At 43.9% G+C, this 25007-nt stretch overlaps 2 protein-coding genes across 3 annotated transcripts in view; one reads left to right on the top strand and one right to left on the bottom strand.

The window, feature by feature from the left end:
- LOC114047334 (protein FAM110A-like) overlaps positions 1–4772 on the bottom strand; it is a 67221-nt gene extending 62449 nt beyond the window's left edge. Inside the window, exon 1 of the mRNA XM_027868125.1 lies at positions 4692–4772. The gene's annotated coding sequence lies outside the window, so the exon portion shown is untranslated. The remainder of the gene's footprint in view (positions 1–4691) is intronic.
- A 203-nt stretch (positions 4773–4975) lies between these two features.
- LOC114047333 (solute carrier family 52, riboflavin transporter, member 3-like) lies at positions 4976–16208 on the top strand. Of its 2 annotated transcripts, none has more exons than XM_027868120.1 (4): positions 4976–5148; positions 11660–12775; positions 15119–15242; positions 15513–16208. In XM_027868120.1, the coding sequence occupies exons 2-4, from the start codon at positions 11715–11717 to the stop codon at positions 15723–15725; spliced, it is 1398 nt and encodes a 465-aa protein (XP_027723921.1). In that variant the 5' UTR covers positions 4976–5148; positions 11660–11714; the 3' UTR covers positions 15726–16208. The 2 variants fall into 2 exon arrangements, with proteins under 2 accessions (XP_027723921.1, XP_027723923.1); XM_027868122.1 differs by lacking the exon at positions 4976–5148 and adding an exon at positions 5496–5572.
- Positions 16209–25007: the final 8799 nt, after the last annotated feature.

The raw sequence follows: 25007 nt of genomic DNA, 5'->3' as shown, positions 1-25007 counted from the left end.
TATCCTAAAGATATTAATTTTGTTTGTACAGAGGCTTTTCAGTTTCAAATAATCAAAGTTATCTATTTTATCTTTTGCCATTGCCTCTATCTCTTGTTTGGTTAAGAATACATCTCTTACCCACAGCTGCAAGAGGTTCATGACCTTTCCCTGGGCCATTGCCAGTTCTTCTGACCTATGTCTAGCCACTGGACTCTGATGACTCTGGAGGAGAGAGTGGGGCTGATGACTTTACATGGCTCTGCTTCATTTAAATCCAACTCACTTGCAAGTCAAGACCTCACCCTCCTGATATCACTGGTCCTCTATGAAAACAAAGGATGAAAAACAATCTATGAGTAGTAGTAGTAGCTACACCAGGGGAACCCAACAAGCCAGTTCCAGTTGGGCAATGCTGCTACTTTTTCCTCCTCCTCCTCTTCTTCCTCTTCCTCTCTCCACATGGGAAGACATACCCTTACATATCCAAAGGAATATAAATTTTGATTGTTTATATTTGCCAAGGTATCTTTTGGTCTGGGGGCTAGATTTTTTTTTCTTTCCTACTTATTTATTCTGTCTTTGATTTAGTTTTTTAACTGGGACAATTAACTCTCTTGTTTCATGTAGTTTTCATTTATGATTTCTTGAAATAGAGCTCTGAAAAATCAGGCTTTGATAAAGCCCACTTGGATTCAAATGGAGCTAATTGACTATCCTTTAAACCCAAATCACTCTGGCTCTCACTGATTGGTCAATACTAGGCCTCAGCCCAAGTCCTACTTGCTCATTGTTTGGGTTTTGGTGGCTCAGAGTGAGTGTAAATAGCAATTGTTTCTGTTCTGGCCAAAACCCCTGAGGATCTTCCCCTCCCTGATTGGTTCTTTTCTGAAGGCAAAGTAGGCCATCTTTTACCTCAGTTCTTACCTTGCCTTAATCACTGAATGGGTGTTGCTTCAGACAAACTGAAACCTGGGAAAGATCTTAGCTTAAAAAGGCCAAGGTCTCCTGGTGCATCATGAGCCAGCTCCAGTTGTTCTGACCTATGTCTTGCCTCTGGACTTTGACTCTGGAGGAGAGAGTAAGGCTGACGACTTTGCACAGCCCTGTTTCACTTAGAGCCATTTCACTGGCAAGATTTAAGACATCATCTTCCTGATATCATTGGTCCTCTACGAGAAGAAAGAACAAATGAACAACGATCTGTGAGTAGTAGTAGTAGCTGCCCCAGGGGAACTCAACAGGCCAGTTCCAGTTGGGCAATGCTGCTACTTTTTCCTCCTCTTCTTTCTCTTCCTCTCTCCACATGGGGAGACATACCCTTACATGTGGGTGCTCTATCCAAAGGAATATAAATTTTGATTGCTTATATTTCTTGAGGTATCTTTTGGTCTAGGGGCTAGATTTTTTTTCTTCTCTACTTATTTATTCTGTCATTGTTTTTTAACTGAGACAATTAACTCTCTTGTCTTGTGTAGTTTTCATTTATGATTTCTTGAAACATAGCTCTGGAAAACCAGGCTTTGATTAAGCCCATTGAGGATGATATCTAAAATCTAAAATCAAGGTGTGAGAGAGAAATGTACTGGGAGAAAGAGAAAGGGAGAGGTAGAATGGGGTAGAATTATCTCACATAAAAGAGGCAAGAAAAGGCTTTTACATTGGAGGGAAAGAGGGGAGATTGAGGGGGAGTGAGTGAACCTTGATCTTATCAGAATTGGCTCAAAGAGGGAATAAGATATACAGGCAACGGGTATAGAAAGCTATCTTACCTACAGCAAAGTAGAAGGGGAAGGGATAAGAAAAGGATGAGGGGAGGTGATAGAAGGGAGAGAAGATTTGGGGGAAGGGATAGTTGGAAGCAAAACACTCTTACAGAACTGTGTCAAATTTATAAAAATAAGAGCCATTCCCCAATTGATAAACCATCAAAAGATATAATCAGTTTTCAAATGAAGTCATTAAAGCTATCTACAGCCATATGAAAAAATATTCTAACTCACTATTGATTAGAGAAATGCAAATTTAAACAATTCTGAGGTACTACCTCATACCTATTAGTTTGGCTAATAGGAAAGAAAAGGTAAATGACAAATGTTGAAGGGGATTTGGGAAAAATGAGACATTGATGTACTGTTGCCAGAGTTGTGAACTGATTCAACCATTCTATAGAGCAATTTGAAACTGTGCCCAAAGGGCTATAAAACCATGCATACCCTTTGACCTAACAATACCACTACTAGGTCTGTATCCCAAAAGAGATAAAAAACAAAGGAAAAGGACCTATATATACAAAAATATTTATAGCAGCTCTTTTCTGGGGGTAAAACATTAGAAATTGAGGGGATACCCATCAGTTGAGGAATGGCTGAACAAGTTGTAACATATCATTATGCTGGAATACTATTGTACTCTGAGAAATGATGAGCAAGATGCTCTAAGAAAAAGCTGGAAAGACTTGCATGGGGGGATGTAAAGTGAAATGTACTGGGTACAAAGTAACAGCAATATTGTAAGATGATCAGCCATGAAGGATTTAGCTTTTCTTGAAATACAACAATCCAAGACAACTCTGAAGGACTTAGGATGAAAAATGCTATCCATCCCCAGAGAAAGTGTCTGAATACAGGTTGACACGTACTTTTTTTTTTTTACTTTATTTTTCTTGAGGTTTTTTTTTTGTCTGTTTTCTTTCACAACATGAGTATTACAGATACAGTTTGCATGACTGCACATATATAACCTATATGGAATTGCTTGCCTTCTCAGTGGGAGGGTGGGAGAGGGAGGAAGGGAGAGAATTTGGAAGTCAAAGTTTTAAAAACAAATTTAAAAATTGTTTTTACACATAACTGGGGGAAAATGAAATACTAAATAAACATAAAATTTTTTTTAAAAGATAAACCCCATTGGGATTCAAATGGAGCTACTTGACTATGCCTTTAAACCCAGCCCTAGCCTCACTTGCTCATTGTTTGGGTTTTGATGGCTTAGAGTGAGCATAAGTAGTAATCATTCTTGTTCTGGCCAGAAACTCTGAGGGTCTTCCCTTCTCTGCTTGATTCTTTTGTGAAGGCAAAGTAGGCCATCTTTCCCAGGTTTCGGTTTGTCGAAGCAACACCCATTCAGTGATTAAGGCTAGGTAAGAACTGAGGTAAATCTAACTTTTAACTGCTAATAGGTATTACCACTAGACGAACTGAGACTTGGGAAAGACTTTAGCTTAAAAAGGCCAAAGTCTCTGACTGCTTCCTGGGCCATCTCCAGTCATTCTAACCAATGTCTTCCCCCCACTTATTAGTATTTTATTTTTTTCCAATTACATGTAAAGATAGTTTAACATTCATTTTTATAAGATTTTGAGTTCCAAAGGTCATGGAAAGAGGATTAGTGACTTTGAGTCCTGACTGCCACTAACTTACTGGGTGACCTTGGGAAAGTTACTTAATTACTCTGGATCTCATTTTACCTAACTGTGAAAAAAGGGAATGGACTGAATAATTTTTCATACCCCATCCCACTCTAACAGTCTGTGTTCTAGGGTCCCTCCCTTTCAGCTCTGACATTCTATCAGAGGTAGTACTTAATGAGCATCTATAATCTTCATATTCTAGTTTGGGAAACTGAGGCCCAGAGAGGTTAAGTGACTTGTCATATAAGTAATTAGCAGCTTAAGGCTCAAGCCCAGGTCTTCTGGCTGTATTTCTACTACGGTCTCTCCCATTTCTGACCCACTAGGTTCTAGGATCCTTCCCAATTCTGACTATCAAAGTCCTTTTCAGGAGAATGTTTAGTATCCTTGTGCTTCAGAGAAGGCAAAAAGTAGGAGAGAATGCCACCTTTCCTTGAACTTCAGCAGCAGCTGGAGCATGGGCCTGTTGGGGCACAGTGTTTGGTGATTAAGATAATCACTGCTCACGTTTGGACAATGAAGAAAGACTCAATTCCCTGGCATGTGCCCCAGTTCCCAATGGGCAATCACAGAGTATCAGAGATTGAAAGGAACTTAGAAAATAGACATAAATCTATCAGATAGGGAAGGGCCCTTATAAGCCATCTAGATCAACATTTAATTTTATATATGGAGAAACTGAGTCCCAGACAGCCCAGAGAAAGAAAAGGATTTGCTCAAAGTCACACAGAAAATTAGAGGCAGAGTTAGGACCAGAATCCAGATTCTAGGACTGCATTAAGATCACCTGAGACTCCAGATTATCTCTTATTCTCCTAATCCCACCCACAATCATCTTTAAAATCTGACCCCAACTAACCCACTTTTAGCCTAGAGGCCATAGTTTTAGGTGTCTAATCTAGTAAGAACCCCTCTAGTCCCAGGGAGAAGCATTGAAGGGAAAGGAGTGGGGGGTGGACTAGAGGGAAGGTTGTCACCTGAGTATTTGCCAAGGGTATCAGGTGACCCTGGAATTCTCAGATCAATTTCCTCAGGTTGCCAGGCAAGAAGCAGAGGCCAAGTTAATGCTTAGCTGCCTGTTTGCCCCTCCTGAGAGGAGACCTGGGACCTGCCATGCAGGTAACCCAGGGAGGAGGAAGCACTGAGTGAAAGGAGAGACCTGGAGCAGATCGGGGGAGAGACAGACAGAGAGAGGGACAGAGGGGGACACAGACGGAGAGACAAGAGTTTTTCTGTGTCTTTTCATCCACTTCCAAGTAGTTAAGATGGGATAAGGAAGCTTTTCGTGGACTTCCCCTACCTTCCTCCAGCCCCAGACCTCTGTAGGAACAGGAAGGATGAGGTCTCGACAGGCTCCTGGTTCCAGACTGGCTTCTTTTTCTCCTCCCCAGTAGAAGATCTGGCAAGGTGACAGGGGCACTCCCCAACTCCTTCAGAGGCCCCGCTCTCCCTGGCTGTCATCTCCACCCATAGAGAGGGAGGGGGTGAGGGATGGGGAAAGGGGAGGAACAGGGGAAGCTAGGGGAGGGGGTTAAGACAGAGGGACCCAGAGAGTGGTTTATGAATCCCTCCCCTGCTGGGTGTGCTAGAGCTGACCTTGCTCAGACGTCTGGCATTGGTTCATGTGAGCACTAGGGCACTAAGTTCCCGAACTGCCCCCGGAGCCCAGACTTTTTCCCAAGTCAGGGCAGAGTGGTCTGGACCAGTGCCAATACTCACAACTCTCCCCTGGTCCTCTTGACACAGGCTGCCTCCAGGTAAATACTCTTGGGTCACGGGGCTCTTGGGAACTACAAGCTAAGGGGAATAGAGGGAGCTGGGAGGACTCTAGTGGGAGAACTGAGGAGGAGGCTTGACCAGGGAGGGTTCCTGCTGCCCTGCTCCAGCCTGAACACATCTCTGGTTCCATGGGCTTACAGGACCATGACCTGCCAGGGACTGCAGAGATCACTTAAGTCCAAGCCCCTTGTTTTCTAGATGAGGGAACTGACTGAAGCTCAGAGATAGACTTGCCCAAGATCACACCCTGATTAAGGGCCTGAGTCAGAACTTGAAACCAGGTCTTCTGGCATCAAATCCAGTCACTCCAATTTTATCTGGAGTCCTCACTGCTTCCGGAGGAAGATTTGGTTCTAGAGGCAGCCTTTCCTAGCCCCTTTTAATTCCAGTGCCTTCCCTCTGGTAATTATTTCCTATTTCTCCTGTGTAAAGCTTGTCTGTATATATTTATTTGCATGTAGCTTGTTAGCTCCTTGAGGGCAGAGACTATCTTTTGCCTCTTTTTGTATCATTGACACTTAGCACATAGTACCTGGCACCTAATAGGTATTTAATAAATTTTTACTTAGAGAACTGACTCTGAGACAGAGAACACCAGTGCCATGAGAAAACTAAGCCAATAGGATTGAAAAAGTTCAGGCTATAGTTTTTGCAGAAGCCTATATCCTTGTATTTCCAGTGTGGCTAATGAAGAATCAACAGGCATTTATTAGGGGCCTTTGGAGGAGTCTGAGGGGAGCTCCATGGTATATTACTGAGAAGGGCTATTCTTCTGGAGGACTTAGGAAGCAGGCTCTCCTGAGGGGGGAGGATGTCTTGAAGAGTTTCACCCCTTCCCTGCCCTAAGGACCCCAGGTCCTTGACCCTGCTTTTCCTCATCTTATTCTCACATCATAGCCCTTGTCATTTACTTATTCCTTTATAGCTAGAAGAAGCAGCTGGGACATAGTGGAAACAGCATGGTGGGATTTGGGTTTAGGGGACCCAGGTTTGATTCCCTGCCTTACTAGCTATGTAATAGGGAGCAAGTGATTTCCTTTTTCCATCCTGAAGTCTTTTCTGCTTCTGTAAAATGAGGATAATAGTCCAGCCCTCCCTCCTTACAGGGAAGGTGCAAGAATGAATAAGAAATCCTCTGTCAAGGAGTCTACAAAGTGCAAAACAGCAATGACATGGCAGCTAGCATGAGGTGCTTAGCCTTAATGAAAAGAGACCTAGATTTGGAATCAGAAGGTGTACTTCTACTTAACAATTTTGTGACTTTAAGTAAGTCACTTCTGCCTCAGTTGTTGTTCAGTTGTTTGTTTGCTTTTTCCAGTAGTGTCTGACTCTTCATGACTTTATTTGGGATTTTCTTGGCAAAGACACTGGAGTGATTGGCCATCTCCTTCTCCAGCTCATTTGAGAGATGAGGAAACTGAGGCAAACAGGGTGAAGTGACTTGTCGAGGGTCACACAACTAATAAATGTCTGAGGCCAGATCTGAACACAGGAAGACTTAGCTTCCTACTCCAGGTCCAGCGTTCTAACCACTGTGCCCCCTAACTGCCCTCTGCCTCAGTTACCTTCTCTGTAAATTAGTTGAACTTGAAGCTCCTAATGTTCTAAGGTCCCTTTCAGCTCAAGCATTCTGTGGTTCTAATCATACCCCACTCTAAGCATCCAGATGCTTTCACTCCTTCCCATTAGGACCTAGTCAGGTCACTCTCATGCCAGGCTCCTTCTATTCTGTCCCTTCTAGCTCTAAAATATGATCTTCATCCTGGCTATCTGATTCTGCCAGCTTGCAGAAATTCCTAGCAGGGATCATTGGATAGCAGAAGGGGAGATAGAGAGCTGGAAGGGACCCCAAAGGCCATCTAGTAAAACCCCTTCATTTTACTGATGAGGAAGCCAGGGCTCAGAAAGATAAAGTGACATGTCCAAGCTCCCAGAGGTAGTAAGTATCTAAGGCAGGATTTGAATCTAGTTTTGTCCCTAGAACCAGTGCATCATCTATCTACTCCACTTCAGTAATGATGAGGCTAAGGAGCACACCCAGGGAGTTGACATGCATAGCACCTTGAGTGCTGTAGTTTGACAAACCTCTGAGATACCCTTTGACTGGGACAACAAGGAAAAAATTAAAAGCCATTCTAGATAGTATGTGCTTGAGTATCTGATTTGCATGGTACAGACTGTAAGTACCAAAATAGTTCAAAAAAAGGGAGTGATAACTGTGGACTTGAGAATCCCTGCTCTTGGACTCAAAAAAGATCGTAGATTTTGAGCTGGGAGGAGCCTTAGACAGCACCTAATCCAATCTCTTCATTTTACAGTTGGAGAAACTGGGCCGAGAGAGAGGTTAAATATATACACAAGGTCCCATAAACTCCTAAAATGGCACAGCTGAGGTCTGGTCCCAGTTCTTCTTACTATGTGACCTTGGGAAATCATTTTCTTTTTCTAGGCCTTGGTTTTCTCCCTTTTCAAATAAAGAGACTAGACTAGATGGTCCAGAGCTCTTCCAATCCTGATATTCCAGGGCTCTTTAATTATTTCAGGAAGATTTTCTGAGGAGATAAGACCAGATTCTGACCTTAAAGGATGGCCAGGGTTTAGAGAGGCAGAATTTGAAAAGGCAGAAATGGAGCTATAGCAGTCCAAGTTGTGGAGAACAGAGTGAGTACATGTCTAAGGACAGAATGAGTCTGATGTGTGGGATCTGACTAAAGTGGAAGGCCTTCATGAGAAGGAATGGATACAATGAGGGATGGTTAAAATGAGGCATAATTAGTAGAATCATAGTCTCACAGAGCTGAAAGGGATCTTAGAACAAGTAATGTCAGCACACAAAAGGATCCCAGAAGAAGAGGGAAGAGAGTGAAAATGGGAAGGGACACTAGAAAACAGAATATTAGCCATAAAGACCTATGTAAATATTCTGATTGGACAAATGGAATAACTGAGGTCCAGAGAAGGGAAGGCATTTTGCCCATGGTCACCCAGGAAACATGGTAGAATTGAAAACTTCAACTCAGGTCTCCTTATTCCTAGACTTAGATCTAATGCTACTTCAGCTAGAACAAAACAAACAAACAAAAAAATATTTGGACAAAAAGGGCCTTTGCAGGAAAGGTGGGATTTAGACCTACTAGGCCTGGATTGGGGGTGGGTATTCCAGGGGAGATGGGGAAAAGATTATGAGGGATGAAGGAGTGTGAGTCAATGAAGTTAGCCTGACTAGAATGGAAAGGGGAGAAAATAATGACCAGATCTTTCTGCTCCCAAATATTCTTAATCAAATCACCCAACTCTTTCAAAACTGGGTTGCAAATAAAAAGCAGAAACCAACACAAAGCTCTTTAAAGAAAGAAAAGAAATTAGCTAGGGGAGTTGGGGAAGGGAGTAAAAGGGAGGAACTGGGTTTCAAGCTAAAAAGGATTTGAGGGACAGTCACCCAAGAAAAAAAGTGTTGGACTTGGAATCACAGGGTTTAGGTTCAAACCCAGATCTGCTATTGTGTGACTTTAGGCAAGATCCACTCCCTCACTGGGCCTAAATTTCTTCTGTCAAATGTAGTTCAAGAACTCTAAAGTTCTCTGAGCTATAAATCCCTTGGGGGCCCTGAATCTGAGCCCTTCCCTTAGGAAGGGTGCCAGTGGAGGCAAGAAAGAACCAAGGAATAGCCTAAAGAAAATTCCTTCTTTCAGGAAGTCCTCCTGAAAATCAGGAGAACTAAGCCAGCCAGTTCTGACTCATGACAAGAGATCAGATAGTTAAAGCCACTGTGAACCTCACCCCTGGATTATGTTCAGTGTCAATGTTTGCCCAATTTATAACACCTAACATGCAGGAGGGATCACTTTGTTCCATCAGGGGGTGGCTGCCAGTCATCTCTTTGGCCTCAGTGTCCCAGCCTTTTGGAGGATGGGGAGTTCTGTTTTTCAAATCCATGACTGTATCGGAGAGAGTGAGGAATGATTGGTACAGTGGGAAGAACAGATCCACCAAAGACCTGGATTTGAATTCTGTCTCTAACTTACTTACCCAGACTGCCTTCTGGGTAAAGCCATGACGTTGGAGCAGGGAGTCTTTAAAGTCCCTTCTAACTCTAAGGCATGTTACTTTATTTGTAGAGCTCCATTAGAAAGGAGTCAGGACCTCCAACGGTTGCTTCCAGCTCTAAAGCTGGGATTCTACTTGGCCCTGTTCCACTATGTGGATGGTTCATATATTTAGAGCTGCCTAAGAAGTCATCTAATCCATCCCTCCTCACTTTATAGATGAAGAAACTAAGGCACAGAGAGGTTAAGTGACTTACCCAGGGTCACACAACTACTTTCTGAGGCAAGAATTTGAACCTAGGTCTTCCTGATAACAAATCCAGTGCCCTATCCACTATACTGGGCTGTCTCAATAGGTAAACAACTACCTACCATTTCAGCTCTTCAGGTTATACAAAGGCAATTTATCTCATAGCCAAATTTCAAAGCAGTGGAATAACCTGTGAGACAGGTGAACCTCTTAGCACTTCCTGGAGAAACATGTAACTTCCCTTCCCACTCCTGCTAACACTGATCCTAATGCTAATAGAGTAGAGAAACCCAACCATGACTCAGAAGACTAACCCTTCTTTCAACCTTAAGGTTTCTCCAAAACCAGGAGAGGAAGAACTAAGAGAACTATTACTTCCCTATCCCTCCAATTTCCCTCCTTGCACCCCTTTGGTACCTCCCACAACAATTCCTCCTTATATCCTGCTAAAGGATTGAGCAGTTGGCAGGAGGATTCTAGGACAAAGCTGATCGCTTTCAGATATAGACCTTATACCCATCCTTGGGAAGGAGTGATTTAGCTCAAGCTCCCTGCCCTCCCCTGAATAGCCAAAGCAGGGTCAAGGTTATTGCTGTGGGGAATGAGGTTGAACAAAGTCTGTCACGCTCCAATAAACATTCACTAAGCATCTACTATGTGCCAGGCACCGTGCTAAGTACTGGGGATACAATTAAGAAAAAGAAAGTTTTGGTTTTTTTTTTTCAGACAGTCCCAACTGGTAACCCAGGTTCACTAGAGCCAAACACATGCCCATCAGCTCCACCCCTGCTAAACAAGGCCACTCCAGCCACAGTTCAGAGAACCCTCTTCCTTATTTCTGTTTCCTTCTTTGTGAAATTGGGATGTAAGAGGTGCCATGCCCTAGGGGGTCCAGGGCAAGTCTTGGAGCCAGGAAAGCCTGTGCTCACAAACACATACTAGCTATGTGAGCACAAGAATGTTACTTAATTTCTCAACTCACCAGGAAATTCTCTCTAAGCTGGTTAAATTATAGATGAGTTGCTTATCTACAATAGCAGAAGGAGTTTCCACTTGCCAAGACAGGTCTTGAACAAAAATATAAAATGAGTTTCATTCCTGCCCTGCCTCTTCCTGGCTGTGAGGCCCAAATGAAGGTTGGGAAAGTGCTTAGAAAAGTATTATGTGTTGCAGATAAAGTAGCTTCCAGTCTCCTCTCAACCCAGGCTTACAGTTCTAACTGGTCCAGGAGAGAACCCTAGGGACTAAGGAAGGTTCTGTTTCTCCCTCTGTTTCTCAGTTCTTCTCTCCCTGCCTCTTTCTTCTTCTCTGACTTTCTCCTGTCTCTCTTTCTCTCCCTATGTCTCACTCATTCACTCTTCTCTCTCTCCCATCTACTTTCTCTACTTCTGCTGTCTCTCCCTGTCTGTTGACCACTCATTCTTTCCCTCTGTCTAACCCTCAGGCCCTCCAGCTCTTTCTCACTCTATCTCTCCTTTGTTCACTCTATATTTTTATATCTCTTTTGATTCTCTTTGGACATTCAGGAAACAAGGTCCTTTCTGGCCAGTTACCCAAACAAAACCTCCACTTCAAGCCAAAATGCTCTGCTGGCAATGTCTCCTCTCCCCTCCTACCTGGATCTCCTTGCTCACATACACCCAAGTGGTTGCTTCATTTTCCCACTACCACCAGACATTTGTCTCTCAACAATTTTTAAGCTACCCTCCTCCTGCTTCTCGTCACATACATATCCTTTCTAGTTTCTACTGGTCCACACTCCTCCCACTTCCCTCAGTCCCTCCCGAGTAGAGCTCATTTTTGTAATTCATTGTCAGGCTTCCTGGCCATCTGTCTCCTGACTGATGGTCCAACCTCTTTCCGTCTCTGGGCCTCAGTTTCTCCTCTGTATAAAAAGGGGTCCAACTAGGTGGCCCTGAAGATTCCTCCCAGATCTAACATTCTGTGTTCTAATGCTCCTTCCCAGCTCTGATGTACATGATTCTATGCTGTTCAAACGTCTTCATCTGCTCTCACTAAGCCTTGTGAAGAAATTAGGGAGGAAGGGAGAGAGAGGAGGGGAGAATTTATGCCAATGATAGAACAATTTATAATATTCCCCTTTGAAATTAGCTGCTAAAATATGGGCACAAGGTACAAAAGCTCTGTGGGTAAATAACAGCAAATTAAACAACTTTCTTTTCCCTTCAATAGGTGGATCCCTAGACAATCCTGGAGGTCCCCAAGGAAGCCCAGGGAAAGAGGTACCATGGCTCTGCTCACCCACCTATTAGTCTGCATCTTTGGCTCTGGCTCCTGGGTGGCCATCAATGGACTCTGGGTAGAGTTGCCTCTGCTAGTAACAAAACTGCCTGAAGGTTGGTACCTACCCTCCTACCTCACAATCATCATCCAGCTAGCCAATGTGGGGCCACTCTTCATCACCCTTCTTCACCGATTCCGGCCTGGCTACCTCTCTGAGGTCCCAGTCATCTATGTTGTGCTGGCCCTGGGCACAACTGCCTGCTTCCTCTTCGCTTTCCTGTGGGAGAAGACTTCAGTGGTGGCTGGTGTTCTGCATAGCACAGCTTTCCTGGTCCTCACCTTCTTCCTGGCCCTAGTGGACTGCACCTCCTCTGTCACTTTCCTACCCTTCATGGCCCGCCTGCCAGCCCAGTACCTCACTTCCTTCTTTGTTGGGGAAGGGCTAAGCGGTCTCCTCCCTGCTCTGGTGGCTCTGGCCCAGGGATCAGGGCTCAACAGCTGTTCCCAAGTCACCAACAGCTCTATAACCACTGAGCCACCTAACATCACTAAAGCATCCTTCACCCTTGGGTCACTGAACATCACTCTGAACCCTGACCTCACCACCAGCACCCCCCAGCTGGAGACCTGCTACATACCAGCCAATTTCTCCCCTTTTGTCTTCTTTCTCCTGCTGACAATCATGATGGCCTGCTGCCTGACTGCCTTCTTCGGCCTGACTCGGCTCCCTAAGCAGTGGGAGCTCTCGACTGAGGACCTCCTGGTCAGCCAGGTGACTCTCAGATCCTTCCAGCTCCAGGAAGCCTCAGCTGGCAGCAGCAACAGAGACAGCTGCCTATCAGTGGCCAGGCCTGAGGAGAAGAAGACCACTGTCTGGCCACAGGCCCAATTAGCCTTCATCTATATCCTGGTGGTCTTCACGAATGCCCTCACCAATGGAATCCTTCCTTCTGTTCAGACTTACTCCTGCATGTCTTACGGTTCTGTGGCCTACCACTTGTCTGCAACACTTAGTGCCATGGCGAACCCCCTCGCTTGCCTCCTGGCTATGTGCCTGCCCAGCAGGTAGGTGACACTGGCCCCTGAAGGATCTCTCCATTAGAGGGGTGGGGAGTGGGGTAAACAAGAGTTAACGACAGGGAAAGGAGAGGGTAACTTAGGAGCAGCCCCACAGAGAGGCAGAACGATGCAGTGCATTAAAAAAAGTCCATAAAACATTTAGCAGGAAATAAGAACCTCTGGGTTCTAATCCCAGCTCTGCCATTAACTTAGGCAAATCACACCCCCTCTCTTAGCCTCAGTTTCCTCTCCCTCTAGCCCAATACTTATTAAACTGTGGGTCACCACCCCATAGAGGGTTGCAAAATATTTGGCAACAGTAAAAGGTTTCCGAACATGCAAGACCAAAAATTAATTCAGAATCAAATGTTTAATGAATCTGAGGTGTTTCTGGCATCTCTTGCCTGTATTGTATCATACAACTTCATTGCAGGCTTGGTTCTGAACACAAAGAATGCACACTTTGCACTTCAATGCCCTCAGGCCACACACCCCCAAGCAAACACTGCCTGACTGTGAAAAAGGGTCTTTGAGTGGAAAAAGTTTAAGAAGTCCTACTCTAGCCTAATCAAAATTAAAGAATAGACCCCCAGCTGGAAGGGACCTCAGAGCCCATCTGGCCCAAGGGTTCTTAACCTAGATTCTGTGACCTGGGTTTTTCAAAAAATATTTGTGTTTTATTGTGTATTTTAAAACATTATTGTGAGAAAGGATCCATAAGCTCTGCCAGACTGTCAAAGGATTCTGATTAAAAAAAATCATGAAAAACTGGTGATCTAATCCAACTTCTCATCTTGCAGATAAGGAAATTTGAGGCCTAGAGATGTTAATAAATTACGCAGTTTAAATGTTGATTGATTGATCTATTTATGTTATAGACCAAGTTTATAACTTATAGATAACTAAAGAAAGATAAATTGAAGAGGAAGAGAACACAGATAACTAAAAGGTCTTGAGAGATACAGGAGTGCTTTGCCATTTCCTTCTCTGGCTCATTTTACAGATAAGGAAACTGAGACAGGGTTAGGTTATTTGACCAAGGTCACACAGCTAGTATCTGGGGTCAAATTTGAACTTAGGTTTTCCTGACTTGAGGTCCAGTGCTCTATCCACTGCACCACCTAGCTGCCTGTTCTTAGATGAAGAGATACTAAATGTCAAATCCAGATTTAAATCCTACATCTCTAGAACTGTTGAATGCTCTTTCCACTGGACCACACTGATCTTTCAGGTCCTGTCCATCTGGAATATTCCAGAGCAAAGACTCAGTGAATTTCTGTCCCTGTGCTAGAGCCAGGCCCAGATGTTTTCATTTGTGCCAAGTCACTACTGAAGTCATCTGACATTAGTTCCCCCCAGTCTTAAATCTTGACACTTTTAAAACACCCTGACTGTTATCCTTTTTGATTTTCCTACCTCTGGGTGGGGGGGAGCAAGATTGGTGGTTGGAAGTAGGGAGAGGGGTCATGGGGGATGAGTTCAGCTGCCTGGCTTGTTTGGATTCCAGGTCCCAGTTGAGTGTTACCTCCCACCTTGAGTATAAGAAGGCTGGTAGATACTATATTGAAAAGTAAAATACCAAAGGATCTGGTAGACACACAGGCCTGTGTCCATCACATAAGTTGAATTGCCCTGTGTGCAGAGCCCTATATTAGGGGTTATGGGCCTTGGAGAAACAAAGACATGGAAGACGCTGTCCCTCCCCTCCAGGACATTATAGGTTCTTGGCTGAGACAGTGTTCACATACAGAAAAAGAGCTGAAGAACATTTACAATGCTAACATAAACAAGTCCAAATGAGTGTTACAGAGCTTAGAAGGACCTTAAAAAGTAGATAGTGATATGGCTAGGAACCGGCCCTGTGACTTCATTTGTGGAAGGGAACTCCCAGATAAGGCAGCTCCTTCTAGGAATACAGTTCCAGTTTGGCACCTTCCCTTAAAGTCTTAGGAAATTGCTTAGCATCCTGGGAAGTTGGTAAAGTTGCCAAAGGTCACACAGTATGTCAGAGGAAGGACTTGAACCCTGGTCTTCCTGGGTGCAAGAGCAGTTCCCTATCAATTATGTCAGTGTTGGAAGATACCCTAGTCAAACACTGCCATAATTACAGATTGGGAAACTGAGGCTTAAAAAGAAGAGACTTCCCCAAGGGGATAAGAGATTAAATAGCAGAGACAGTAATATTTCCCCTGGGTCCCCAGGCCTATCACATTCTTCCATGGCTGCTGGCAGGTGATCTAATCATATTTGGATCGGGTAAAGTCTTCCTCTCAGAAGTTTACTTTGGAGGTGTGGATAATGGGAGAGACAGTGACAAGTGAGTAGGGGACCTTTTGCTTCCCTCCTCAGGTCTCTCTTGTGGCTGGGAGTCATCACAGTGGTGGGCACTGGTTTTGGAGCCTACAACATGGCCATGGCTGTCCTGAGTCCCTGCCCTCTGCTAAAGGGCTCCCACTGGGGAGAAGCCATCATCGTGAGTAATTTCTTCCCTCCTCTCTCCTTCCATCCTCCCCTCTTCTCCCGTTCTCTGTCTCAGTTCCTTCTAGGCCACAGTATCAGACCATCTGTTTGGTTTGGGGGTGGGCATGGGAAAGTCATCTCAGATAGCCTCCCATTGGTGCTGAAGGGAAAACAGCTTGCTATTGGGGCTCCATTTACACTGGCAGGTCAGCTCCATAGGGTTCTTTTTGCCATGGAGGACCCTATCTAAAGGGAAAGAGTACATCTTCCTTTGTGCTTTCAGGTTATCTCTTGGGTGCTTTTCACTGGGACCCTGAGCTATGTGAAGGTGATGACTGGAGTGCTCCTGCGTGACCTGAGCCACAGCGCCCTCGTGTGGTGTGGCGCAGCAGAACAAATGGGGTCTGCATTTGGGGCGATACTCATGTTTCCTCTTGTCAATGTGTTGAACCTTTTTAAGTCTGCCGACGGAAGCAGCCAGCAGTGCCCCAGCTGATCATGCACCAAGACAATCTTTCTGGGCTGAATTTCACTGGGCCAGGAGAGCCAAAGACATGGAGAGCCAATCACACCCTCAGACATTGGCATAGACACTACCAGTTCTCCTTTCCCCACCTCTACCCCCAGCAGGGTTAAAGCTTCCATTACTTGAGCTATCAGTGAAGACACCACTGCTATCTCCAAGAGTCACAGCCACAAATTCCACTCTTAGATAGTCAGGACCTTGGTCAGTGTTTTTAGAAACCATTTTTATTGGCTTTGGGGTACCTGCTCTGCCTCTGGGGAAAAGTAGGCTAGCCCACAGGCCAAGTTGCCTGGAACCCTGAGAGGTTAAGGAGCTTGCCCAGGATCATACAGCCAGTATGTGACAGCAACAAGACTTGAACCCAGGTCTTCCTGAGACTTGGTTTCTATCCACTACAGCACACTTCTTTGCTTTTGTACTTCAAATAAGTTCATGCATTCATTTCTAAAATAAAATCAGTTTTCTACTTATTCAATGCAACAATTAATCTATTAAATGCCTGCTATATTATGCTATGCACTGGAGATATGAAAAGGAAATGTTAAAAAAACAAACAAACAAACAAACCTCACACCCCTAAAGCTTACATTCTAATGGGGGAATTCAATTTGTAAATAGAAAAACACATTGGGATAAGAAGAGTGTGCTAATTAAGCATACTGGGAGAGGCTTCCCACAGGAGGTGGCATCTGAGCAGAGTTTTAAAAGAAGCTAAGGATTCTAAAAGGCAGAGGTGAGAAGATAGGACATTCCAGACAAGAGGACAGCTTGTGAAAAATCCTGAAGATATATGAGGGAATGCTGAGATTAGAAAATAGTTGGAATATAGAATACATGAAGGGAAGTAATATGAGATAAATCTGGAATTTGAGGCTTAGTGTTAGATTAGGAGGAGTTTTCAGTGCCAGAATGAAGGGTTCCTATTTTATCCTAGAAACAATAGAGAGTCAATTAAAGTCTTTATCTGGGGAATGGCATGGTCTGACCTGTGATTTAGGAAGATTACATTGCTCTTGCATGGAGAATGGATTGGAGAGAGGAGAGACCAAAGCTGAAACCAACTAGGAAATTATTACAATAGTCTAAGCAAGAAGTCTTCAACTGAACTGCTGGCCAGATTCTTCCATTGTTGAGTTCCTCCTAGGCCTCCATTTCGGGAAAGGCCCAGGTTAGCCAAGCTTTGTTCCCCACCAGAATTTCAGTACCCTTCTCCACCCCCAGTACTTTCACCCACCCAATTTTTCTTCCCCCATTAGAATTCAAACTCCTTGAGGTCAGGAATTGTCTTTTTTTTTTGCTTGAATTAGTATGTCTAGCACTTAAACAAAATTCCTGGCAAACAGTACTTAATAAATGTTTGTGGTCTACCAGTTGCCAGAACTAGGGAAGTAGTTTGAATGGAGAGAAAGGCATGAATGACAGAGATGTAATAAAGATAGAATTGACAAATTTTGGCAACTGGTGGAATTGGGGTGGAGGAAGTGATAAAGGAGGAAGAAGAAGAAAAGATTACTCTTGAGGTTGTAAACCTGAATGCCTGGAAATGGAAACAATGGTGGTACCTCAACCAAAAAAGGGAAGGTTGACAAAAAGGATGGGTTTAATAGGAGAAAATTATAAGTTCTGTTTTGGACATGTTAAATTTGAAATGCGTATGAGACATGCATGTAAAGATATCCAACAGTTTGTGATGCAGAACTGGAGATTGAGAGAGATGAGGGCTGGACTATGTATAATTTAGGTATTTTGGTCTCACTCTCAAGAGCATAGGTATGATCATTGATTTCAATGAATATATTTAATCTAATGGGATCACAGAGAGAAAGCAACAGAAAAAGAAAGAAGTAGAGGGAGAGAAGAGACTAGGATAGAGCTTTGAGGTACACCCACAGTCCAGAGGTAGAACAGATCCTGTGCATGCAACAAAGCAGCCTGAGAAAGAATGATCAAACAAAGAGGGGGAAAAAAAACGAGAGCAGTGTCAAAAGAAGTCATGAGGAAATCGGATCTAAGAGGAAGACATGATTAACAGTGTCAAAACCTGCAGAGAAGTCAAGGTGGGTGAGTTTATCTATAAAAGGAAGAAGAGATATCAGATGCTAGCTGGAGGGGATAGGAGGGTCAACTGAAGGGTTTTTAATGATGAGAATGACCTGGGCACCTAGGCCCATGTAGTGTGGAAGGAGCCTGTAGAAAAGGAGGTTTAAAAGAGACAGATCAAAGGGGCAAAATCCTGGAGCAGAGAAAAAGGGATGGGATCAAGGGCACAGGTAGAGAGGTTGACCTTGGCAAAGTGAAAGGTTAACTTCTACCAGAAAGTAAAGCAGAGGAGGGAAATGAGGCAGATGTGGATGAATGAGATATACTATAAAATGAAAGGTGAGCTACCAACGAATAGCCTTCTCAGTAAAGTAGGCAAGGACCTCTGCTGATAGGGCAAGAGAAGCATGCGTGCTGTCTAAAGCTCAAGCGGAAAGAAGGTGTGGAACTGCCCAGTCTGGGAGGATGAGAAAGTCAATCAGAAGACTAAGAGGTTTGCTGTGCAGCAGTGAGCCCCCAGCTGAGATTAGAAAACTTATCTTTTAATGGACCCAATGATTTCCAACTGCAGCAGGGGAGTAGAGCTGAAGAAACTGAATAGAGAGCGTAACCTAGAGCTGGAGTCTATCAAAGCATAAGCAGAAAACACAAGGTGGTGAGAGATTCTAAGATTAGTCTACACATCCATTGCAGGAATCTATAAAATCAGCTTTTTATCTCTTCCAAGACAAAGAGGATCAGAGCTCATAACTATTCCAGGATCAGGAAACCCTCAAATTTCAGGAGATAAAAAGTTTAAAAGTGTCAGGACTGGATGAGATATTAGAATGATAATGATCAGTGATAACAACAACAATAGCATTTACATAACCCTTTAAGAGTTTGAGGAGTGTTTTACCCAAGTTACCTCATTTGGTCCTCACAACAACCTTTTGCTTTTATTGCCCCCATTTTACAAATGAGAAAACTGAGGCCTAGAGAGGCTAAATGGCTTAGCCAGAGTCACACAATAAATGTCCAAGGTAAGATTTTCACTCAGGTCTTTTGAGACACCAGTTCCAGCACTTCATCACCAATCAGTTGTCATAACTAGCATTTACATAACACTTTAATGTTTGCAAAGCACTTTAAATGTCATTTCTCATTTGATCTTTACAAAGACCCTGTGGAGCAGGTGTTATTATCCCCCATTTTGTTGAGAAAATTGGGGAAAAAGTTAAGTGACTTGCCCAGACTCACATATCTAGTAAGTGTCTGGTTCAGGATTTGGATTCAGGTTTTCCTAACTCCAAATGCAGCCAGTGGATAGAGTACTGGGCCTGTAATCAGGAAGACTCATCTTCCTGAGTTCAAATCTAGCCTCAGACAGTTATTAGCTGTGTGACCTTGGGCAAGTCACTTAACCCTGTTTGCCTCAGTTCCTCATCTGTAAAATGAGCTGGAGAAGGAAATGGCAAATCACTCTAGTATCTTTGCCAAGAAAATCCCAAATGGGGCCACAAATTGTTGTACGGGAATGAAAAACAACAACAGCATCCACTATACTACTAGCTGTTCTAGAAAACAGTATTAAGCTAAGCGTGGTGGATCTCTTCAGCATGGCAACTCTGAGATGCGGTAGGCTATGTCAATAAGTTTGGCATCAATATAATGAAGTCCAAGGAATGTGGGGGCCGCCAGGATGCCTAAGGAGGGGTAAGTTAGCCCAGGTCAAAAATAGAGCAGGTCAAAGCTCTTGTGCAAATCCTGTGAGTAGCGCCAGTATTTCTAGCCTCAGAAAATCTTGACAATATCGCAGAGGTGATGGAATCACAGAATCATAGATTGAGAGTCAGAAGAGATATTAGAATGCATCTAATACAAACCATCTTCCCCACAAGGCTTCCTTCTCCCCACCCACCAGCTGCTAATTGCCCTCCACCCAAACCCCCTTGTCTTCAACCACATTATATTTATTCTCTTTATAGTTCTTTTCTGTCTACTTCTGTATGTAACTTATCTTCCTACTATGTAACCTATCTGCCTACAAAGAAACTGAAAATCTCCCAAAACAGAAATGTCACCCAAGTGTGCAAGTAGCACAGCTGATCTTCAGACACAGGTCCTAGGCCCCAATTAGAATGGAAATTTCTTGCACAAAATGATTGATTTTACTTGTATTCCTCCACCTCCATCACAGTGCCTGGCACATAGTAGGTGTTTAATATGAACTGATTGATAGATTACAGAAGAGCAAACTGAAGCACAGAGTGAGCAGGAACTTTGTCCAAAGGGCACACCCATAATTGGTGGCAAAACTAGGAATCAGAAATCAGTTCTCCTAATTCCTCCTAGTCCAGGGCTCCAATCACCTGGGACAGAAAGAAGAGTCTTCTTGGATTCTGTTCTGCCCTGCTCCCACTCCTCATCTCCCATACATGCCTTTCCTTTCTACCCACCACTCCAACCTCTGATCCTTCAAGTGCTGCCAGTTATAACACAAGAGAAGTAGCCTTGAAAAGGCACAAAATGTACCCAAAGGTTTTCCGTTTTTCCCACATATCTGGAGCAACCTCACACTTCCTGAGCCTGGGGAACGAAAAAAAGCATTCAATACAAAAGGTTAGGTTTCAATCCACAAGTCTTTACTGACACTTGGAAGCAGTTCTGAAGGAGCTAGGGCTGGGGCTGGGGCAGGGACTGGGGCTGGGACTGGGGCTGGGACCGGGAGAGGGAGGAAATGGAACAGAAAGGAGACAGAGATGAGAGGGAGGGGGAAATCTGTGCCTGGCTCTATGGAGGATTCCATAGAAGAAAGCTCAGCTTTACCCAGACAAAATCCAAGTGAAACAGTTCAAGGCTGAATTGTCTTTAACTATAAGTACACAGAGGAGGATGAGGTCAGTGTCAACTGGGAGAATCAGAGAAGACTTTCCACTCCCTCCCCCTCTTCCTCCTCCTTCTCTCCCCTCCCTGTTTTGCCTACGAAGAAACTGAAAATCTCCCAAAACAGAAATGTCACCCAAGTGTGTAAGTAGCACTGCTGATCTTCAGACACAGGTCCTAGGACCCCAAATCCAGCATGCTTTCCATTATGGTACACTGCCTGTCCTCAGATTATAGGAAAGAGTTTGGATGTTCCAGAAATGGTGAGATGGGACAGTTCAGGCTGGAGTGAACACTATGTATCAAGGAGCCCAGGGAGCTGACAATAGTAACAATTGTTCATCTTGTCTCTAACACTGTACAACTTATAAAGCACCAACAGCCTTTTGAAGGAGGCAGTGCAGGTTTCTTATCTCCACGTTACAGATGAGAAAATTGAGGCCTAGAGAGGGAGAGTAATGTCACCAAGGTCAGAAGGAGAATTAGTGACAATGGCGAGACTAGTTGACCAGTCCATGGTACATTATGACATACAATTAATTCCATTAACCTCCAGGCCAAAGGGTTGGGGCTAATTGTCCATTCTGTCTTTTTTTCCCCTCCTGTAGAGTACTTATTTAAACATCTTTCTTTTCTCTTCTCATTGGAACTATAGATTTAGAGTTGAAGAGATCTTTGAAGAAACTGTAGTACACTGGGAAAAGCCATGGTCTAGTGTCAGAGGACCTGGGTTCAAATCCTACCTCAATCATTTATCACCTTGGGCAAGTCTTGTACCTTCATGTACCTTCTCTGGGCTTCAGTCACCCCCCACAGAAGGAACATGGAATATGTGACCTCCAAGATTCCTTTCAGTTCTGAGTCTAGAGTCCCAGTTCCACTCGTTCATTTTATAAAGGAGGAAAATAGACCCAAGCAGGTTGTGAGCAGCAGAAAGACTGCACCTCCACATTCTGATTCCAAATCTAGCTCTTTTCCCACTGTGCCACAGTGTTCCACAATTCAGATACAAAACCCCAAGGGATCTGGTTCACAGGATTCCCTTTCCCTGGGGTCAGACACTTGAATCAGAGTTGACCTCAATCCCTGTGACAGATAGGATGCAAAGGCCTACAGGAGGGGGATGAGGGAAGATGTAAAGAAATTCACCTATCGAGAGAGCTAACTAGGAAGAAGGTCCAAATTGCTGACTGTTGAATAAGCAGCTTGTTTCTAAATCTGCTGGAAGCCCTCAGGGCCTGCCTCATTCATTGGTGGAAACTCTTGCTTCTCGCTCCACCTACCCCCCCCATCCCCAGAATCTGTCCTACTTTGTCTGAAATCCCACCATTAATGCTTCTTTCCTTGGAAGAATCCTAAAACACAGAATATCAGAGTGGAAAGGACTTTAAAGACCAGTTAGTCACACCTCTTCATTACATAGATGAGAAAACTGAGGCCCCACCAAAGGGGGATGGGCTTATCCAAGGTCATATACTTGGTCAAAGGCAGATTCAGTGGTGGGACTCTGCTCTCCTGAGCCCTAATCCAGCGTATGCTTTCCACAGCACAAACGCTGGCTTCCTGATGTTGCAAAGGGTCGTGTTTCTCACCCCAAGGAAGAGGAGGATGCTCTGCTTCCAGGGCTATGGAGGACAACACTAAGGAATCTCTTCCTATCCTATGACCAATTTTCATAAGAGAAGGATGCGTACGTAATGGAAGGATTCCACCAGCCTTACTTGCCAAAACCTTCCAAAAACCCAGTTTCCCACTGGAGCCAGGATGTACAGAGGAAACTAGTCATAGACACATGGTATAGTGAAAAGAGTTCTGTACTTAGCATCAGAAAACCTAGGTTCAAATCCCAGCTCCGCCACTTACTAGCTATGTGAATTTGAGGAGTCCCTTTACCTTTCTAGGTCTCCTTTTCCTCAACTATAAAATGAGAAGGTTGGACTAAATAATCTCTCTAAGGTCTCTCCCAGCTCTAAATTTTATGATCCTATGATTCAGGCACTGTCTCAACTAGAAAAATGGGGCAAATGGGTCGGGGTTAGGGGAAGGAGAGTTGGAGATAGTCTCGGAGACTGAGATCATGGGAACTGAGAAGGGTAAGGAACCTGAGAGGTCAGACTGTTTGAAGAGAACCATAGTTGAGGTGAAGTCTCAAAGTCAAGTACTAAACTAATGGGAGGGGTAGGGAAAGAGAACTGTCTAGAGGTCCAGAGATGACAACTGCAAACATCTGGAGAAAACTTTAAGAAGGAAGATTTGAACAAGGCAGTGGGGAGCAAGGAGTATGTTACCTCTTCTTGGCCCCGTGTCTCAGGCTGCTCAGAGAAGGAGCAGCCAGCCTCAGAGAGAATGCCAAGAGATGGTGATTTTAGGAGAAAACCAGGTTTCAGTGAGTACCAGATGATGGAAGGCATGTGAGAGGAAAAAAATCAGTAAAGAGGGAAGGCTGCTTACAACAGAGAAAGATCCAGAGGACCTAGTGGAAGGGGAGGGAAGAGAACGATAGTGGGAAGGGCTAGGGCTGAATTTACTGGAGTAGGGTAGACGGGAGAATTGACATAGGAGTATTCAACACCAATCCAACTACTGAATTCTGATTGATTCTAAATATCCCCTGTAACAACATTAGGTGTGAAAGCTCCCCCTCCTCCTAAATGTTGGTACTTGGGATTATGCACTAATGACCCAGTGCTAGGCTTTTGTTTTTGTTTTTGTTTTTTTTTCCTGGACTCTGTGGCATCTTTTCTCTACATCAACAACCTTGCCTTGAAATGTAGCTCAGTGCCACCAGGTGGCCCTGTGGCTCTAGTCAGGGGAATGGTAAACTGGGAGAAGAAGGTGTACGGAAGAGGTCAGATATGATTAAAGCTAAAAGGGGTTCTTTTTATTGTTGTTTTTTGTTCATATTTGAACCCTCGATTTTTGTTATTGTTCAGTCAATCTTCAGTCGTGTCTGACTCTTTGTCACCCCATCTGAGGTTCTCTTGACAAAGATACTGGAGTGGTTTGCCATTTTCTTCTCTAGCTAATTTTACAGATGTGGAAACTGAGGCAAACAGGGTTAAGTGACTTGCCCAGGGTCACACAGCTAGTAAGTGTCTGAGGAGTCTTCCTGACTCCAGGCCCAGCACTCTATCCACTTCGCCACCTAGCTGGACTCTAGAGAGCATCCCTCACCTTACAGATGCAAGCCCAGAGAAGGACAAAGAGTTTCCCAAGACCACAGGAGGAGTTTTGAACACATATCCTCAAAAAGGAAAAAAAAATGTTTTCAAGAGTATAAAATGACATCATACATGTGAAAGTGCTTTTAAAAAGCAAAAACTACAGAGAATCACAGATTTAGAGCTAGTAGGGGCCAGAGCAGCCATCTAGTCTAATCTCATTTTACAGATGAGGAACTGAGGCCTAGAGACTAAGTGACTTGCCCAAGGTCACACAATATTTGTACTGACAGAAGAACTCAAATCCATACCCTCTGACTCCATATCCAACACGTTTTTCTGCTGCAGTGCTGTCCATAAGTTAAAAATTGTACTTTTTGTTTTTTAAGTCCAGACTCATAATTTCATCAGTGCAGAAAACCTACAGTGAACCTCAAGTGAAAAACTTCCAAAGCATATCAGCGACTATTTTGCAATTTATAGTCTTAGAGATTTGCCTAGGGTACTGACACATTGCTGCATTCTCCAGGTCATGGAGTCTGATATTTTGTTCTACAGGCAGGCCTTGAACCCAGGTTAACCTACCATCAAGGCCTTCCCTGTTCCCCCTATACAAAGTTCCCTCTCACAATTGCCAATGTGAATACAAAGTCATAAGAATTGACAAGATGACTTCTTCCAAAAAGAGACTGACTCTGGGTTTGCTGACAGTTTACAATATGACCCTTACATATGTCACTACTCTGCTCTTTGGACCTCATTTGTGAGACTATCTAGCTCTGGCATCCTATATTTGATATTCTAAGGTCCTTTAAGAGGTCCAGCATTCTATGTTCTCTGGGGCAGCTAGGTGGTAAAGTGGTGCTGGGCCTGGAGTCAGCAGGACTCATCTTCCTGAGTTCAAATCTGGCCTCAGACACTTACTAGCTGTGTGCCCCTGGACAGCCCTATTTGCCTCAGTTTCTTCATCTGTAAAATGAGTTGGAAAAGGAAATAGCAAACCACTGCAGTATCTGCACTCAGTATCCAGAGTAGGACATGACAGAAATGACTGAACAACAACTATGTCAGCTCTAATACTCTACATTCTATAATTCTGAGATTCTATTATTCTAGTAGTCTATGATTTGAGATTCTATGCACCAAAGATTTTCCATACAATGACTTCTGGTGCTCTCTGGACTCA

This window comes from Vombatus ursinus, unplaced genomic scaffold (assembly GCF_900497805.2).
Source record: "Vombatus ursinus unplaced genomic scaffold, bare-nosed wombat genome assembly UNPS02014786.1, whole genome shotgun sequence".
In the NCBI taxonomy this organism is placed as follows: domain Eukaryota; kingdom Metazoa; phylum Chordata; class Mammalia; order Diprotodontia; family Vombatidae; genus Vombatus; species Vombatus ursinus.
This window is presented reverse-complemented; position numbering and strand designations above follow the sequence as displayed.

What these genes read in the sequence shown, in the direction of transcription:
- LOC114047333 (XM_027868120.1), top strand. Translation starts at nt 11,715, where the DNA reads ATGGCTCTGCTCACCCACCTATTAGTCTGCATCTTTGGCTCTGGCTCC. An exon ending in GCTATGTGCCTGCCCAGCAG is followed by an intron (nt 12,776 to 15,118) that starts GTAGGTGACACT and finishes TTCCCTCCTCAG; the next exon opens with GTCTCTCTTGTGGCTGGGAG. An exon ending in ACTGGGGAGAAGCCATCATC is followed by an intron (nt 15,243 to 15,512) that starts GTGAGTAATTTC and finishes TTGTGCTTTCAG; the next exon opens with GTTATCTCTTGGGTGCTTTT.